This window comes from Mercurialis annua, linkage group LG5, assembly GCF_937616625.2.
Source record: "Mercurialis annua linkage group LG5, ddMerAnnu1.2, whole genome shotgun sequence".
NCBI classification, from domain to species: domain Eukaryota; kingdom Viridiplantae; phylum Streptophyta; class Magnoliopsida; order Malpighiales; family Euphorbiaceae; genus Mercurialis; species Mercurialis annua.
Genome location: NC_065574.1, coordinates 9,561,253 through 9,579,877, shown reverse-complemented (window position 1 = coordinate 9,579,877; position 18,625 = coordinate 9,561,253). Strand labels below are relative to the sequence as shown.

Genomic DNA, 18,625 nt, shown 5'->3' with positions numbered 1-18,625 from the left:
CTAGTCACATAATATAAAATACTTGTATCCTTTCTATTTTTAGCACCTGAAGAATTAGTATTAAATTGTCTCGTATTTTGAATTACCATGGCAAAAACTTTGTTCATAACTGGTAATGGTTCTATTATCAATATTTACCGTCTTCCACCAGCAAAATTATCATTCAGTCGTTTAAAAAACTTTATGACTTAATCATTAGGCTAATAATCATGGACGGTCCTCGACCTTTGCACTAAGCTTCCCTAAACCCCCTCACCTTTCAAAAGTTTCACTAAACCCCCTGACCTTTATGGCGGCGCCATTCACGGCCCTTCTGAAGAAAAAAAACACAAAATCGCGGCGCCGCCAACGATTTAATCGTTTGCATGCGTTTTCCTCGCCACCTGTCGACCCACGTGACCTGTCCTCTGTCAGTTGCAACAGTCCCTCCCTCTGACATGTCGGTTGACTTTTCAAATTTTAAAATCAAAAAAAAAATTAACCGCTCGGTAAATTTTCTCTCTCTTTCATCTTCTTTCTGACATACTCTTTCTTCTTCATTATATTTGTTTTTGAAATCAGTCTTTTTCTATTTCCCATCTCCTCTGACCTAGACGTTTGTCATCGTCGTTTGGTTGCTCTTCATTTTCTCTCGTTCTGTAGTTCGCCTGCGTTGCATTTCGAGGAAGAACAAATCCGGGTATGAAAAAAAATGGTTGATCAATTTTTGTAAAGTTACTGTCATGTGCACACTTTTTTGGTATTGATATCTTTATATGGTAAAACAGGCTAAGAAGATAATGGGAAAAGAAAAGATCTTCTTCGGCAGTGATGACACGAAAGGGAAGAAACGGCCAGGTTCGAATTTTAATTTTAGCGTTTAGGGTAATTTTGTTGGTTTTTGGGTATGTGTTTTTGGGTACTTGAATTTGTGATTTTAGGTTTATTGTAAATTTTTAGGTTTATGGGTATGTTTTTTTGGGGGAGTTATTCTCAAGTTGGTTGTAAAATTTGTTGATTTGTTTTGCATAATGTCTGTGAATGAATGTCTCCATATTGTTTGTTTGAACAGCCCGTACTGTGGAAGTGGATTCTGAGATCCTGGAAATTGTTCTGCACTATGATGGAGAATTTGGAGAAGGTGGTTATTTGTGGGGCGACGTGTGTGCAAGATGTTTTGACATTTCCCAACTGTCACTGAATAGGCTTGATTTGTGGGCCAAAAAAATTGGAGTGAAGGGGCTAGTTATGTATTATTGGAGGCAGCCAGAGTTGGACTATCATCGAGGGATAAAACCTCTTGAACATGATAGAGATGTTGAGGAGATGGCAAGGGCTGCACTAAAAGAAGGTGTGGTTGATGTCTACGTTCGATATTTAACCTCTGATGATGTGCATAATTTGGTGCCTGAGAGTGGACCCAAGTTAGAATTGAAAGAAATTGAAGAAGATGGTCCATTTGAGCCAGTTGAAGATGGTCCAGTGGAGGCAGTTGAAGATGCCGCGGGAGTTGAAGAAGGTCCAGGTGATGAATTATTGTTGCTAGAGTGGTACGGCACTGAAGATGAGGGCCAAGTAGAAGCCTTGGAAGTGGAGATTGCTGCTGCTGAAGGCCCATCTGATGTGGCTGAAGGTCCAGAAGAAGGGTGCAGCAAAAAACAGAAGAACAAATAAAAACGAAAGAACAAATAAATGTAGCGTTGTTTTGTATTTCCGGATATTGTTGTTATTTTATTTTAAAACACTTATATGTTTTTTATATGTGCTATTTCATAATTTAGCATTGTTTATTATTTCCTGATATGTTGTTATTTTATTCAAAGACACTTATATGTTGGAAATTTTATAAATTTATTTTTAGAGAAATGAAATACGTATGGTTCATGCATGACCACTGTCTTTCATTCTTATACTTTTGTTCACATAAGGTCCCTGACTTTTTAAAATGGATTGAGTAGTGGACCCTGATATTTGTTACGCTGGACAAAAAAATATACATAAAACATATAAACATACATTACTTACACTACTTACAGAACATGTAAAATATAATTCGTAAAGACATATAAACAAGCATAAAAGTAAGATTAATAATTGACTTCATTAAATATTCAAACATTTCAGAACGTTTAGAAAAAAATTACATTAACATCCATCTTCACCAAAATTAACCCTGAACAAGAACAAAAACAAGAACAAAAATATCCATCTTCACCAAAATTAACCAAAAAATACATAAACAAGACTACATAAACATGTCATCCTCTTAAGCAAGCTCCGGTGCGCGATAAACACAAAACTCCATCTTGATCATACCGTCAGCAAAAAATTCGTGGTCACTATCAAGAAGGAACCCTGAAAAAGAACGATAGTAATTCCCGGTGCCTTGAATGTTCTGGGTAGTACTGTGAAACTTGTGACTTGAGTTGGCATTCACTTCAATTTCATAGGGGCAGCATCCAGCTTGTGACGGTGCAAGACAACAGATTGTAAGAATATTCCCATAAGAACACGTTGTGTTGTTCAGAACAAACACAATGTCTGTGTTTTCCTCTTGGAGAATAAAGAAATTATCATTCAGCCGAACAGAAACAGGGAATTTACGACCAAAAACAAACGGCTTCACAAAATCTTTATGCATCACTTTACAGTGAGCATAAATCATTTCAGAGGTTCCCTTAACATTGCAAACTTCAATGGGGCATGAGCACTCTATGAAAGAACAGAACTTTTCGTGGTTGCTCTTTTCGGGGTACCTCACAGTTGCTGGGCATCCATAATTCTTGAACGAGCAACAAACTCTCAAAGAGTCAGCAACATCTTCAAGAATCCGGTTCCTCATTCTTCTGATAGGCAGGGTGCAAGAATGGCACTTCTGAGTCTTCTCCGAGCATGAGTTGCATGTTGCATGCCCATTTTCACACTAAATATAGTTACAGAAAAAATACAATTATTAAACAATACAATTACAGAAATAAATAACAGTAAACGGTAAAGATAAATAAATGGGTAAAAACCTGAATAATTGGAGTTGTTAAGGGTTCACAGCATATTGGGCAATCCATGAGTTCCATATTAAGTGAAGACACAACAATATTATCGGACATCTTCTGGTTTTTCTGAGAATAAGAACAATTTGTGTAATCTGAAATGGTTGAATCAGTTGCTGTGGTTGCCTATTTAAATAAGTTACCATCATGACTCTTCAATTTCTTTACATGCCCTTTGTGTTAGTGGTTGTGGTTAACGAAGAGGCTGCATTGGAACAATACAACTGATGGAACGGGTGTAATGAAAGGGTTTCTTGGAAAACCCATTGCTAATCTTTGCCATTAAGTTTTCATTTTTTTGGCGGTTTATTTCTCTGTGAAGTCTAATATAGCCCTTGACATTTCGACCAATTATGAAAGACAGCACCTGAACTTATATTTAATTATGAAAGACAGCACCTGCACTTAAATTATGTAATCAACGACAGTACTGTAATTTAAATTTTTGAATCACACAAAGTTTTCCCAACAAGCAAATTAAATGAGTTTATGATAATACAAAAAATTATTGGAACGCAGTTTACTAACAACACTGCACAAACACAAGCCATTGTCACTTAATAGAAAATGCATCATTTTTTCTTCAAACAAGCAACGGATAAACTGCAACCGGCAATTGCAAATGCCACAAAAAAACCAAGCCTCATGATCTTGTTTTTCCTCTCCATGTCTGAGCACTTGACTTCCATCAGCTTGACGTGTTTCTTCAGAGTGTTTATCTCCATAAGTTGCAGACCACTATCCTGGATCATAAGCACATTTTCTTCGTGGTACATCTCAATGGACTCCTTCAATCCCTCGAAGGCCTCATTAAGTTGCTCCAGTTCGTCAGTTTTAGCCGCCACCTGAGTATGGGCATGAACTAGTTCCAGTAGAGCTTTGTTGCGTTCTTCAGTCATGCCATTAACCTCACTTTTCAAATTCCTGACCATCGTCATCTGATAGGCCATGTCGTTATCCACCCACGCAAAAAAATCGCATTGATTCTGTGTAGTGTAGGTCAAACGACAGTTAAATGGCAACAAATGAAGATTAAGTTTTAAAAAAATACTTACATTTCTCTTCGAAATGCCGTAAAATCTAAAATACTTACATTTCTCTTCGAACAACCGTAAAATCTCCGTCCTGGATTTCGTTCGGTAGAGGAAATCTGCATACGGCATGGAATTCCACAATCGCACACAACTTGTTTAGCTTGTCCTTCCATTGTCGTTGTGTCTTGGGAGTGGAGATCTATGGGAAGGCTGGTAAGAAAAAAAATGAGACGAGGGTTTTCAGAAAGGGGTTGAGTGTTCAGTTGAATAATGTGTTGCACCTTCATTTATGCAGGGTTCAGATTTGCTTTTCGTTGTCAGGTGTGACAGATGTCCCTTTTTTAATTACCAACGAACCTTTATTGTTTTAATTATCAAGATTAAGTACTTTAAGTGATAGTTCATTAAAAGTTGAAGTACCATGGTTGATCCTGAAATAAAAGAATGAGTACCGTGGACGATATTTAAAACATAGGATAAGTACCTTAGGTGATTATGTAAAATGTTGACCTTATCGTTGCTAAAAAACAATAGACAAACATAAACTGTTATAAACTGTTATAGACGTGACACCTTTCCATTTGTGTCGATTTTAGGGTTCTTTCTTGTGTCGATCTCCTAATTATGGCCGAAGGATTTTCAGAAGAGGATTATGTAGATGGATTCCCTGTGTGCAATGTTCCTAAATGCAAATGCGGATTGGAGGCGAAGGTCATGGTGTGTTGGACTGAAAAGCATCCTGGGAGGCGATTCTTTCGATGTCCAAATGCTAAGGTTAGTTGTATGATAATGAAATTCTTCTTCTTGTGTAAAACGATAATTTTTTGGGTTTCTGATTTGGGTCATTTGGATATTAGGATTTGTAAAACGGTAATTTTGGGGTTTCTGATTTGAGTCATTTGGATATTAGGGTTTTATTCAATGTGTTTGTATTTTTTATATGGCATTTTCTAAAGCCAACTGTTGTGTATAGATGCGAGTGAATCGATGCCCCTTCTTCATGTGGTATGACGAGGAATATGCTCCTCACCTGAAGCACATGTTGTATACTATGAAGAGATCAAATGGAGAGCTACAGAAAGAAGGGGAAAAGCTCAGAGGAGATGTATTCGAGCTGAAGCATTTGATTGACAGAGCAAGTATAATTGATGCAATTGAAGTGGAGGACGAGCTTCTTAAAGCTGCTAACAAAATTGAGGGGATGGAGCTGGAGCTAACAGACTTGTATGCTGCAAATAGGGGACTGCAGATGGAGATTAGAGAATTGAAGAATGAACTCACAGCTGCTCGGATTAGAGAAAATAATAGGGGAACTGAAGGCTTATAAATCATTTGTGAAACTTGTCTTATTGCCAGTGTACTTATTATCTTATGAACTTTTTAGAATGGTTGTTTGTAAGCTTATGTGCTTGTTGGAGAATGACTGTTTTAACCATATTATTATGTAATTGATCGTTTTATTATGTAACTCAACTTTTCTGGTGTTAATTTCGATTCTGAAGTCTTTAGTAGAGTACTTTTATATTGGGCAACATGTCTGTACACTGATTCAAGAATTAATTACATAACATTCCTAAGTTTCATAACATTCCATTCCTAAAACAACCACAACATTGTGGCTCAAAACAATCAAAAGCATGGTTCAAAATACTGCCTATGTGCACCACAATAATAATTAGCAAAATAACTACCACTAATCCATGTTCCAGCACTACGTTTTTTTGGATCTCTTCCTCAGGATGTTCATGTATCTAGAGGGAACATCTTTAGCTCTCCGCTTCCCTTTTCCTTTTTCAGCTTGCGTCGGGATAGGTTGGGACGGAGCTCCATCGTCAACACTGCTCCGTTGGCTGTTGAAGGCATTCTCTTCTGCATCACCTGGGTGGTTCTGGTCTGGTTGGCCTTGGTCAGCAAGCGGAGGTTCCGCCGGAACTGCTTGATCCACAAATGGAAAGGTGTCACGTCTACTCGGTGACCTATGAACGACTTGACTTGTACCCTGCCATGGAAAGACACAGACCCAAAATAAAATTAAAGGAATAATAAACCAAAAAACTAAAAACAACAAAACCACACATTCATTTACATCCATCATCCAGCGGAGGGTGACTGGAGAGTCATGAAGCACAGGTTCTCGTTCAGCAGACTGACCACCAGGCTCTCTTTCAGCAGACTGACCACCAGGCACTCTTTCAGCTGACGGACCACCAACCTCATGAGTTGACTGACCCCCACTCCTCTTTAGGCAACCCCTCTTATTGTGTCCATATTGACCACATAAACTGCACGTCATTCTCATATTTCCTTTCCTTGGCAACTTTTCCCTACCTGCAGCGGCTTCCTTGGCTTTTTCAACCCTTTGTTTCTCTAGTTCCTCCGCCTCTTTTTTCCTGGCCGTTGGTATTCTGCCCCTCTTCTTCTTATGTACTGGGGATGGTGGGAGTATGATATTAGCCGGCTCAGGGTCTGTTTCCCACATGTCTGGCCCATTCATAGGGTTGATTACATAGCTGTATACCCTCTGATACGTAGCTACACTGTAGCAATCATCCACAAACTCTTCAGGCCGTTGATTATTTCCATATATGCATGGTGTAGCGTGCGAACATGGGATTCCACTAAGCTGCCACCTTCGACATGTGCATGTTCTGTTAGCCAAATCAACCACGAACTGGCCCCCTGGGCCCTCTACCTGCCACTGAGGGCTACCACCAGGATCTGCGGTGAACTTCCAACCATAATCAATGATTTTAGCAAGCTTCTTTCTGATCTTTGGGCACAGCTCACCCTCCATGTTTCCCCCAAACTTCTGCTTGTCATTAATCCTCTTCATAAGCTGCGTCCTTATCATTTCGAACATTGTCAACACTGGCTTCTCTCTTGCAGCAAGTATGTACTTGTTGAATGCTTCAGCCAGGTTGTTTAGGAGGATATCACACTTAACTTCCTCTTTGAACAGCGCTCTACACCAGTGTTTCCTGTCCCTCTCTTTGATCCATTTGTAGCCAGCGTCATGTTTGTCTTCCAGAGCTTTCATTGCTCTATCCATGGCTGCTTTGTATGTTGCTGTTCCAATGTTCCAGATGAAGGGCTTCATGTGTTGCGTGTGAAATGTGCTCCTGAAATTGGCCCACAAATGCCTCCAGCAAAATCGATGCTCTGAATATGGGAACAACTCCTTCACAGCATTCAACAAACCCTGCACAAGCGCACGAAATATAATCACCCATGCAATCAATAACACACCCTATAGTTTGTACATTATTCACCAAAGGACCCTGATCTTAATGTAAAAAATCTAATACAGCACATTAATCAAGATAGGATTGTACCTTTTGTTTATCGGACATGAAAACAGCGGCATTCGTAAGGTGCAGATCAACTGATAGTAGCCCAATAAACCACATCCAGGTCTCCGTGTTCTCCGTTTTAACCCAGGCATATGCTAAGGGGTACATACAGTCGTTTGAATCAATCCCTATTGCAGAAAGAAGTTGACCCCCGTATTTACCCTTCAACCAGCACCCATCCAGACAGACAATCTGTCTCATCCCATTCACGAAGGCCTGCTTCAACCCATCAAAACATACATACATTCCCTGGAACTTCCCCCTTGCTTCTTTAAACTCCACCGTGCTGCCTGGGTTGGTTCTCAAAACTTCCCTCTTATAGTCATACAGCTTCTCATATTGCCGGTCTTCATCACCCTCCAATTTGTCTAATGTTGCCCTTCTTGCTCTTCTTGCCTGCTGAATGCTTATTGATTGTTTTAGGTCCGTCTGAATCTTCTTCACAAACACTTCAGACTTATATTCAGGATCGTTTCTAAATTCTTCTAAGTACTTGTCGGCGAGGACTGCACTAGTCAGGTGGAAGTTTTTGCTCACTTTAGGACATGTATGGCGCAGATCAAGGGTCTTCACTCGGAATGTGTTGTCATTGGGATCTTTGAGGTGCATCTTTGAGGCAAACACGTAGAACTTACATTTGCTCTTTGAGTAGCACTTTGCCCTCACCCTTGTTATCTCATTTACAGGGAAGTGCAGTTGGTACCTGTGGTGTATCCCCCACTCACGGCAGGCCTTCTTAAACTGCTCCCTGTCAGTGAACAACATCCCAATAGAGAAAGTTGGACCCTCATGGTCGTGGTCTTCATCAAACACATTAAAATCCTCCCCCCTCTTCTTCTGAATCTGAAATAGATCTATTGCCATCAGACTCTACGTACTCTGAATCACCACCCACAGTGTCCTGGTGAATTGTTCTGTCAACACCACCAGACTCAAATTGGGCTTTACCTTTGGGTCTCCCACCAGCCCTGTTCTGCGAAGCACCAATATTCTCTTCGTTCTCTTCATCCTGTTCATTCTCTTCATTCTCTTCATTCTCTTCAGGCAACTGACCGTTTGACCTCAACTCGGTAGTCAAATCTTCATCACCATCCGAGATGTCATAATCAGGATCCACAATGTACTCATCTAGATCATCATCCCAATCTTCAACTTCAACCCATTCATGTGAATGATGAAGCTCTTCTTCAGTGGGCATCGGTGGCTGGTCTTCACTTTGCCTTTGCGGTAGTTCCCTGTTCTGGTCCTCAAATAAACCCTCAAAAGGGGGCTGATGTTGGGTCTGGAAGAAATTGTCGAAGTCCACATCTTGAGTTTGTTGAGTAGGACCCTTATCATGCAGCCCCTCTACCTCATCCATGTGCGGCCCATCGTCAGCCCCTAAATCCTGAGCTTCCTCATGTGGCCCCTGAATTGGAACTTCTTCCTCTTGTGGCCCATGCTGTTCACTAGCCCCAGCCTCAACCCCATTCACTTGCCAATCTTCAGCAGCCCCAGCCTCAGCCTCAGCCAAATCCATAGCCTCAGCCTCAGCCCCATCCATAGCCTCAGCCTCAGCCCCATCCATAGCCCCAGCCTCAGCTTCAGCCCCATCCACAGCCCCAGCCTCAGCCCCATTAAGTTGGCAATCTTCAGCAGCCCCATCCCCCTTATCATGGCAATCTTCATCAGCCATCTGAACGCTTGCCTCTTCATTTGCCCGCTCACCAGCAACCTCATCATTCCCAGTGTCAGTTTGTCCCAAAAAATCTGCCCCTTCATTCCCCTGAGCCTGCGTATTTCCCTGGACCATAGAAGCCCCTTCACTTACATATTCACTTACATATGGACTCATCCATGACCCCCCACTTTCTGAAGGACCTTCACCAACAGCCTTGGTACCCAGTGGTTTACTCCCACCAGCCTTGGTAGCCAATGGTTTACCCCTTACTTTTTTCACGGGAGTGGGATACACATAAGCTAAATCTTTGGGATTTGGTATCTCATCAATTACAACATGTGGGGGCGAGGGGGGCGGAGGGACTAAAGCCTCAATGTCTTTAACGGTCAGTTTCCTAACATAGACATCCACTTCTCCATCCCTCTTCCCAGCACTTGCCATTTCCATAGCATCATCGTCGTGATTTATCGGTCTAATCCAATCATGAAATTCCTTGTCTTTTTCTTTCCAGTAATAATCAACTAAGCCCTCAACTTTTTCTCTTTTCATCCATCTATCTAATTTCTTCATAGTCATACCAGACATAGAATAAACACCGGTGGACACTTCCCCATCATGGTAACCCCATTCCCCCAATGCCCCATTAATGTGAAGGTTGATTTGAAAAAATTCAAAACCTGGTGACACTGCAAACAGACAAATATTTAAACACACCAACAACCATCAAGCAACACAAAAATAATAGTAAATGCCAACCAACAGAAACGTGAAAACAATAAACAACTTGTACAAAGATTAAACAAATCAAACCAACTAGTGGTCCTACAGCAGTAAACAAACATAAAGCAACTTGTAGTCCTATGTCCAAAAGCGGCTAATAAATCAAAGCATAGAATAACAAACATTTACAGAAACCAAAGTACTATGTGGTCCTACATACCTTCCACCACTTCGTCACTATCGCTCTCATCCATTAAACCCCATCCAGCAGTTCCAGGTGGTCCCGTTCGTTCTCTTTCCTTTGATTTTCCTTTTCCTTTCTTTCTCATTTTTGTAATTCTTTCACTATAAAAACCTGTGACACAGAGAGCGTAAATACACCACGTTAATCAAACCCTAAACCACATGAACCAGATAACAAGAGTAAAAATCAATCTTTCTCACTCTAAATTTATGTTTTGTTCCTTCGTTATTTTTTCTTCTTCACAATGCAAAAACACAGAAAGCACGGAAGATGAACAGGCAATCGACGAGACAATGGCGGTGTGAAAATGAGAGTTTCAGAAGAAAAAAGGGAAGAGAATGAGTTTCAGAAGAAAAAAGGGAAGAGAAGAGAAGGATGAAAGAGTATGTCAGAAAGAAGATGAAAGAGAGATAAAAGTTACCGAGCGGTTAATTTTTTTTTTTTATTTTAAAATTTGAAAAGTCAACCGGCATGTCAGAGAGAGGGACTGTTGCAACTGACAGAGGACAGGTCACGTGGATCGACAGGTGTCGAGGAAAACGCATGCAAACGATTAAATCGTTGGCGGCGCCGCGATTTTGTGTTTTTTTTTTCCAGAAGGGCCGTGAATGGCGCCGTCATAAAGGTCAGGGGGTTTAGTAAAGCTTTTGAAAGGTGGGGGGGTTTAGGGAAGTTTAGTGCAAAGGTAGAGGACCGTCCATGATTATTAGCCTAATCATTAGAATGAATCCTAGTTAGATCTGAAACATTATGGGAACATTTTAGTACACAAACACAAACAATAAATGGCCTCAAGCTTATCAATTCATCCCACTATGTTTTCAAATGTATATAATAATTTGTTACATATAAAGAAGCTTGTTGAAAAGCATAAATGTCTTCTTTAATCTCATCAAGTCTATAGGCATCTCTTTGTTAAAAACATTCCCTTATGTTATTTCATATATCTAAAAAAAGTTTCTAAAAAAGAAATACTTGTTCAATGGTAAATGTCGCTGATCTACATAACCACGACATCATCATAGTATTATATTTTCCCAAACAAACAATATAAGCTCATTCATACCTGACATAGCGACTGATCCATTCGTAAATTTAAATTTATTCTTTAAAATCAGTATTATCCTTAGAGATCTACACGAAGAGTGACACTTACTTCCATTCAACAGATTTGAAACTAAAACTAATGAAAGAATTTCATTAGGATGTAAAAAGAAAGGATTGAAAATAGTATCTTTTAGGGTCTGTTTGGTTCAAATGAATTTCACAATTTTTATGAAATTCAATTGAATTTCTACATAATATGTGATTGGTTCAAATGAATTTTCACAATTTAAATTTATATTTATACTCAAAATACAATATTCAATTTATTTCACTTAATTTAATATTATTTTCATATTTAAAATTCGGAAAATCAAATACAAAATACATTTTTCAAATGATTTTTATGTAGAATTCATTTAGAAATAAAATAAATTAAAATGAATTTTACGCTAAAATTGATCCAAACAGGTCCTTAGTCTTGATGTATTATTCGCCATTAACGAATAGAAAATGAAGGCATGGATTGCTGACATGGCAATGAGTTGAGAGTTGCTGACATGGCAATGATAATGGACTAAGAGCTGCGTCAGGATTTTTATAGAGAAAAATAGATATTTACCTAAATTACAAAAATAATTTGATATTCTACATCAGCAATGAAATCTTACGAAAAATACATCACGAATTTTCTAATTTTAAATTTTTACTCTCCGCTTTTTTTTAATTAAAAAATTACTCCTACTATATAAACTCAATGTTTAAAGAAATCATTACTTTTCACGCACAACTAGAAACCTTACTTTTCTCTCTCTATTTTTCTCTCTCTAAATTCTTCTCTCAGCTCGTAATCAAGCACGCTTCTTTGAAAAATTCTTCTTCGAAATTTCAGATTCCTAAATACAAATCTCTTCAACAGATCGATCACCGGAATTATTCTTCTCTGCTGCAAATCACATATAGAATTCAAGCAAAACAGCTCGATCTTCATAAAAACAGTGATTCTTAAAGGTAATTATCTGATCTTGTTAATAAAATTTACAGTTGTAACTGTTTTTTAAAATTTACAGTTGTAACAGCTCGATCTTCATAAAAACAGTGATTCTTAAACTCTAATTATCTGTTCTTGATAATATGATTATAATATTATTATTATTATCATATGATTATATTATAAAAATATTTTAGTTTAAATTGATCACATGATAATGTGATAATGTTATAATAACATGATAATAATATGTTATATTTTAACTGATAATCAAATGATAATATGTCTAAATTATTATAATCAGTTAATAAGTTTGCCTGATTATCATGTGATGTGATAATCAAATAACAATGTGTCCGAAATGTGATATGATAATGTGAATGTGTCTGAACTGTGATAACCAGTTGATAACCAGTTGATAACATGTGATAATTATGTCATAACCAGTTGATAACCAGTTGATAACATGTGTCTGCTAATCAAATGATAATGTGTCTGCTAATCACATGATAATTTAACTTATCTGATAATCACATGATAATCACATGATAATGATAACCAGTTGATAACATGTGTCTGCTAATCAAATGATAATGATAACCAGTTGATAACCAGTTGATAACATGTGTCTGCTAATCAAATGATAATGTGTCTGCTAATCACATGATAATCACATGATAATCAAATAATAATAACATGATAATCACATGATAATGATAATTTTATGATATACATGTTTAATCAAATGATAATCACATGATAATGATAATAATGTGATAATAATGTGATAATGATAATGATATGATAATGTGATAATCACATGATAATGATAATGTGTCCGAAATGTGATATGATAATGTGAATGTGTCTGAATTGTGATAACCAGTTGATAACCAGTTGATAACAGTAATTATGTCATAATCAGGTGATAATTCAAATTATCTGATAATCACATGATACTTTGTCTGATAATCACATGATAATCAAATAATAATGATAATAATATGATAATAATGTGATAATGATAATGATATGACAATGTGATAATAATTGTGATAATCACATGATACTTTGTCTGTGTATTATCTGATAATCACATGATAATTCAAATTATCATATTATTAGCTGAATATCTGCTAATCACAGGATAATATCATTATACAGCATTGTTATCATCTATTTTTCATTAATTTATCATCTATTTATCATTTTTCAGGATGGAAATTATTCAAGTGCTAATGCAACATGATGGACAATGGACAGAAGATGGAAAATATATAAACTTCAAAATAACAGGAATTTTATTGGAAATAGACTGCACATTTGAAAGTTTTATTGAATTGGTATATCAACATTTGCAAATTCAAGAGACTGACACTCAATTAGATATTCAATATCTAGTCAGTGATGATTATCCTCCAATCAAAATAAAAGATGAAGGAAGCCTCAGATTCTATATACAGTTAAAAAGGAGTGAAATGAACTTCACAAAATATCCAATCTGCATTATATTAAATAAGCCTATCAGATTTCTGGAATCATCATCATCAGCAGCTGCAAACGATTCAATTCTAGTTCAAGAAGACGATATGACATATCTGGATGAACAGTTCTTTAAAGAAAAAGAAATGTCTTGTTCAAATTTGGATATGATTGAATATGCAAACCTTCTTTGTGACCTTCAAGAGGATCTTCCGGAAACAGATTTTAATGAAGATTATATTGCAATAAATCAAACTAATCATAAATTAGAAGAAGGAGGCATATTCACTGATAAAGAATCAGTAATATCAGAGATGAGCCTCTATGGAATATCAGATCATTTTCAATACAAGGTACATTTCAATATTCTGTTTGTCCTTTTTATGTTATTATTATTTAAGTAATTATATTCTGAATTGTGATAATCAGTTGATAAGTTTGTGATACTTAAATGACAAGTTTGTGATACAGTTAACATTAGCATAACAGTATCAAAAACTGATTATTACTAATTACAGGTACAAAAATCATGCAAAAGACAGTACCGATTGAGATGTGTAGATGAATCTTGTGAATGGAAATTTTATGCGTCAAGGGTTGGAAACACAAAAATGTTTCAAGTACGAAAGTACAACAATGTTCATACATGTTCTTTGGAGATGAGAATGGGAGACCAGAAATATGTCAGCTCAAAAACAATAGCTAAAATCATCAAATCACAATTGTTGGATATAAAAACAATTTACACACCAAATGATATAATAAGAGACATGAGAAAGGATTACAGCATCAAATTAGATTATTGGAAAGCATGGAAATGTAGACAAATTGCACTAGAGCTTTTAAGAGGGAAACCAGAAGATTCATATGGTGTACTACCAAGATATCTTCACATGATAATGCAAACAAATCCAGGATCATTTGTAAGTTATAAAACAGATGTGGATGATACATTTCTCTATGCTTTCATGTCACTGAAGGCATCTATAAGTGGATGGAATCACTGTATTCCTATTATGATTGTGGATGCTACCTTTTTGAAAGGACCATATGGAGGTACTCTGTTTTCAGCATCAACTCTTGATGCAGCAGGTATGTTTTCAGCATTAAAGTTTTTATTAGCATACTGTTATCATTATGGCATTATCATGTGATAATCTGATAATCAAAACAAACTTTGATTTTACAGGAAAAATATTCCCTCTTGCATTTTCAATAACAGATTCAGAAAATGATGAATCATGGAATTGGTTTTTTACACACATCAAAAATGTTTTTGGTGTAAGGGAAGAAATGTGTATAATTTCAGACAGACATCAGAGCATTAAAAATGCAATAGAGAGTGTTTTTGCTGGAGAAGTTCAACATGATATTTGCATATATCATTTACTAAAAAACATGAAAAGCAAATTCAGAAGGAATCGGAAGACAATTAAAGATCTGTTCAAAGCAGCAGCAAGAGCTTATACAAAGGAAGAATTTAATACTCATATGGCAGAGCTTAACAATATAAATCCAGCAGTTATATCTTATCTCAAGGAAGCAGGATTCAAAAGGTGGGCAGTTTCACATTCTGTGAAAAAAAGATACAACATAATGACTTCAAATACGGCTGAGTCATTTAATGCAGCAGTAAATAGGGCAAGAGAATTACCAGTTACCATGCTTATGGAATACTTGAGAAGCTTGGTACAAAGATGGAGCTACAAAAACAGAAATCTTGCTAGAGGAACTTTCACAAAATTGACTACCAAATATGATTCTCTGCTAAGGGAAAATTATATTAATTCCCTCAAAATCGAGGTAAGCATTCATTTAAACATAATAGTATTCTGTTTATTATTAGCATTGTCATCTGTTTATCAGGTTCACTTTAGTATTATCATCTGTTTATCAAAGTTCAGTTTAATATTATCATCTGTTTATCAGGTTCAGCCATCTGATGATGACATATTTACTGTTACTGAAAATGGTAAACCCTCCACTGTTAACATCAAGGAAAAATCTTGCACATGCAACAGATATCAAGAAGAAATGATTCCATGTAAACATGCTGCTGCTGTATTCAATTACAAACATCAAGACCCAACTGAATATTGCTCAAAGTATTTCACAAATGAAGAAATGCTTGCTACATATGCAGAAACTGTATACCCGATTCCTAAAGAAGAAACATGGGAAGTCACTGCAGAGGTTGAAGATGTCATTATCTTACCTCCTATAGGAAGAATTAAACCTGGAAGACCAAAAAAAAGAAGAATAAAAGGTCCAGATGAACAAAAAAATCAAAATAAGTGCAGCCGATGTGAAAAATATGGACATAATTGTTAGCAAAAAATACTAACTTGTAGTAATCCGGAAATACGGAATCGATCCCACGAAGACAAGAGGTTTAAAGTGAGCGAATATGTAATGGGAAATTCAATTCGGAAAGCAACGATCAATTGGAATTATAGTAATGACTATGAAATTTAAAACTAGTGAATCACACTTTAAGCAATTAAAAACTAAAGCAATTAATTAATAAACGGGAATAACAATAGGAAAAAGCGTCTAGAGGTTGTTAAATCATGCCACTAACGAATCCTAGAAAATTGGGTATAATAGTGTTATCGGCTCGGGTCAAGTTTTTCTAGATTGCCTAATCCGCTCTCTCGAGTCCGCAATTAGGTCTAATTGAGATTAGATTATCAAGTTGACGTCTAAATCGCTCTCGCGTAATTAGAAGTCAACAATGTCAATCTAATCCAATCGCGAAGCTAACTTCTAACCACCTAATCCCTAAACCGCCCTAGCGTGATTAGATTTTAGGTTTGTGATCAACTAAGTCCGTCTAATTAATTGACTCTCGCCTAATTAACTAGTCTCTAAACATAGATTAATAGATCAAGTTAATCTAAGCATTAAGCCCCAATAATCACAACAAACTCCCAACACAAATCAACCCTAATCAACTATTCAACTAATCATGGCAATCATCAACAACCCCCAAACAAGGAGTTTAGCTAGCCATTATCAAAACTAAAGCAATAATTAAACAAGAATCAAACATACTATTAAGATGTAGAAAGATTACCTTTAATAAGTAGAAGAAAAACATTCAACAATAACTATAATAATGAAGCTTGAATAATAATAATCTTGCATTAATCACCAAAGTTAAGAACAAGAATCTGGAATTAAAGCTAAGAACAATTGTATCTAAAAATCTGAGAATAGTAATAGGAAATGGGGGCTACAAATCTAAATCTAGTGCATAACCCTAAAAAGGGAAAGTAATGTATCCTTATATAGTACTACCCACAATAGGGAATAAAAGTACAACCCATCTAGAATGTTTGGGCCCAATAGAGAAAGAAAGCAAGCAAAAACCGAAATCCTACTTTTCTCTTGTCTCGAATCGAGACACTCAACTTATGAGTGTGTCTCGATTCGAGACACACTAAGCAGATAATTCTGCTTCTCAAATCTTTGTGTCTCGATTCGAGACACCCATTTTAAGTGGGATGTCTCGATTCGAGACACCTCTTCAGAAGGGGGAATCGACTTCTTTCGCTTCCGGCTTTAACTTCTTTTGCGCTCGACTTCCGCTTCCGCTCATTTTCCACTATTTCGGCCTCAAAACTCTTCGTAATGCTCTTGATTCCCTGAAACATAAACACCCTCTATAAGCTAATCAATTCCATATAAAAACGGGGTGAAAACACATAAAAGCATACGAAAAGACATCCTAAAGATAGGAGTATTTCACTCCTATCAAACCTCCTCACACTAAAACCTTGCTTGTCCCCAAGCAAGAAATGAATCTCACTATCAACCACAACAATTAGCAACCTTGGAGATTGTAAACACATGACTACACACGAACTCCCAACCAATGAAGGCACAAGACAAATTTCTAGTGTTATCAATTGTAAGCGATGCAACCAACGATGAATGCAAGTATAATGACATAGTCCAATGACATTGAGAATACTATTGGTAAGGCATTTGTGTTAAGCAAATTCGGAGTTACAATCATCTACGGGACATGCACACATTGGCCAAAATGAAATGGTAAATCATGGCATTATTCTCATAGGAGCCAAGCAAAGCACAATGAAACTCACAAGATATCACTCCAATACACAAGTGTTTAGGGTAAACAATTAAACTCACATCGTGCTTATTCACCATAGGCTTGCCTTTAGTCCCGAACTCCACTATTTGGTTCGGTAATCAACAACTATCATATGGACTTGTGAGGGTTGTAACTTGGCTATGGGTTAGGGGTAGGTAGATTTGGGTACTTGGATAAAACTTGATTTGAACGACTCTTTTCTAATATACTTTCGACCTAGCTCGGATTTTCAACACTTGTGAACTTTTGAATTATTTTTATTTATTGCCCTTGTTTATCCTTTCTTTCTTTTCTTTTCTTCATTTTCCTCTTTTTATTTTTTTGTTTTCTCTTTTTTTTTTTTCTTGAAATTGTTTTTATTCTTTCTTTCTTTTGATTTTCTTTTTCTCGAGGCAAATTCTATTCTTTACACCCTTTCACATTTCTTTCTAGTCATCAAGCTAGTGTCGCCTTTTTCTCATCATTAAGTCATTCAAATCAAATTGGGTGTTTTAAGAGGTAAGTTGTTGAAGGGAGTTGTGTAATTTGTGTTTTGACAAAGAAGGGCTTAGGCTCAAAATGGTGATTCTAAAGGTAGAGGGTAGGCTTTTAAGTGATTTTGTTCAAAAATTTGGGGTATTCCTAAATGCCATACTCATCTAGTCATTAACACTCAACCTTTATAGTTTTGAACGGACACCAAGCAAGTTCTAGGAATCTAGCATGCAATTGACACTCACAACAACAATTAGGCTCAATAATCACTCAATAAAAGGGTATCATGCAAAAAACTTAATTCCTATGAAAACATGCCAATCATACTCAAATTTTCAAAAATGGCACAAATTGTCAATTTAAAAGCACACATCATGCATCCGTATTAAGCACTACAACTTGTCAAAACACAACGCCATTTACATGGAATTAACTCGAATTTCATTGAACCATGTCATACAACTTGCATCTTATTAG

General features: G+C 36.7%; 4 protein-coding genes and 2 long non-coding RNA genes across 6 annotated transcripts; 2 read left to right on the top strand and 4 right to left on the bottom strand.

Moving 5' to 3' along the window:
- Positions 1 to 238: 238 nt before the first annotated feature.
- Positions 239 to 1,216, top strand: LOC126680171 (uncharacterized). Its single transcript, XR_007641069.2, has 3 exons — positions 239 to 679; positions 768 to 837; positions 1,052 to 1,216. It is a non-coding gene; the product is annotated as an uncharacterized LOC126680171 (long non-coding RNA).
- A 1,029-nt stretch (positions 1,217 to 2,245) lies between these two features.
- On the bottom strand, positions 2,246 to 3,501 carry LOC130014685 (E3 ubiquitin-protein ligase SINA-like 10). Its single transcript, XM_056106006.1, has 2 exons — positions 2,997 to 3,501; positions 2,246 to 2,902 (listed from the first exon to the last, which is right to left on the bottom strand). Exons 1-2 carry the CDS (start codon positions 3,084 to 3,086, stop codon positions 2,246 to 2,248), a joined length of 747 nt encoding a protein of 248 aa, XP_055961981.1. The 5' UTR covers positions 3,087 to 3,501.
- A 100-nt stretch (positions 3,502 to 3,601) lies between these two features.
- On the bottom strand, positions 3,602 to 4,236 carry LOC130015526 (uncharacterized). The gene is made up of 2 exons (XM_056105849.1): positions 4,123 to 4,236; positions 3,602 to 4,015 (listed from the first exon to the last, which is right to left on the bottom strand). The coding sequence occupies exons 1-2, from the start codon at positions 4,234 to 4,236 to the stop codon at positions 3,602 to 3,604; spliced, it is 528 nt and encodes a 175-aa protein (XP_055961824.1).
- A 1,424-nt stretch (positions 4,237 to 5,660) lies between these two features.
- LOC126680167 (uncharacterized) lies at positions 5,661 to 7,526 on the bottom strand. Its single transcript, XM_050375223.2, has 3 exons — positions 7,396 to 7,526; positions 6,150 to 7,262; positions 5,661 to 6,062 (listed from the first exon to the last, which is right to left on the bottom strand). Exons 1-3 carry the CDS (start codon positions 7,519 to 7,521, stop codon positions 5,775 to 5,777), a joined length of 1,527 nt encoding a protein of 508 aa, XP_050231180.1. The 5' UTR covers positions 7,522 to 7,526; the 3' UTR covers positions 5,661 to 5,774.
- A 2,143-nt stretch (positions 7,527 to 9,669) lies between these two features.
- LOC126680170 (uncharacterized) lies at positions 9,670 to 10,490 on the bottom strand. The gene is made up of 3 exons (XR_008790789.1): positions 10,238 to 10,490; positions 10,014 to 10,148; positions 9,670 to 9,759 (listed from the first exon to the last, which is right to left on the bottom strand). It is a non-coding gene; the product is annotated as an uncharacterized LOC126680170 (long non-coding RNA).
- Positions 10,491 to 11,705: 1,215 nt separating this feature from the next.
- On the top strand, positions 11,706 to 15,885 carry LOC126681415 (uncharacterized). Its single transcript, XM_050376955.2, has 5 exons — positions 11,706 to 12,092; positions 13,289 to 13,907; positions 14,073 to 14,646; positions 14,744 to 15,357; positions 15,484 to 15,885. The coding sequence occupies exons 2-5, from the start codon at positions 13,290 to 13,292 to the stop codon at positions 15,883 to 15,885; spliced, it is 2,208 nt and encodes a 735-aa protein (XP_050232912.2). The 5' UTR covers positions 11,706 to 12,092; position 13,289.
- The last annotated feature ends 2,740 nt before the right edge of the window (positions 15,886 to 18,625 follow it).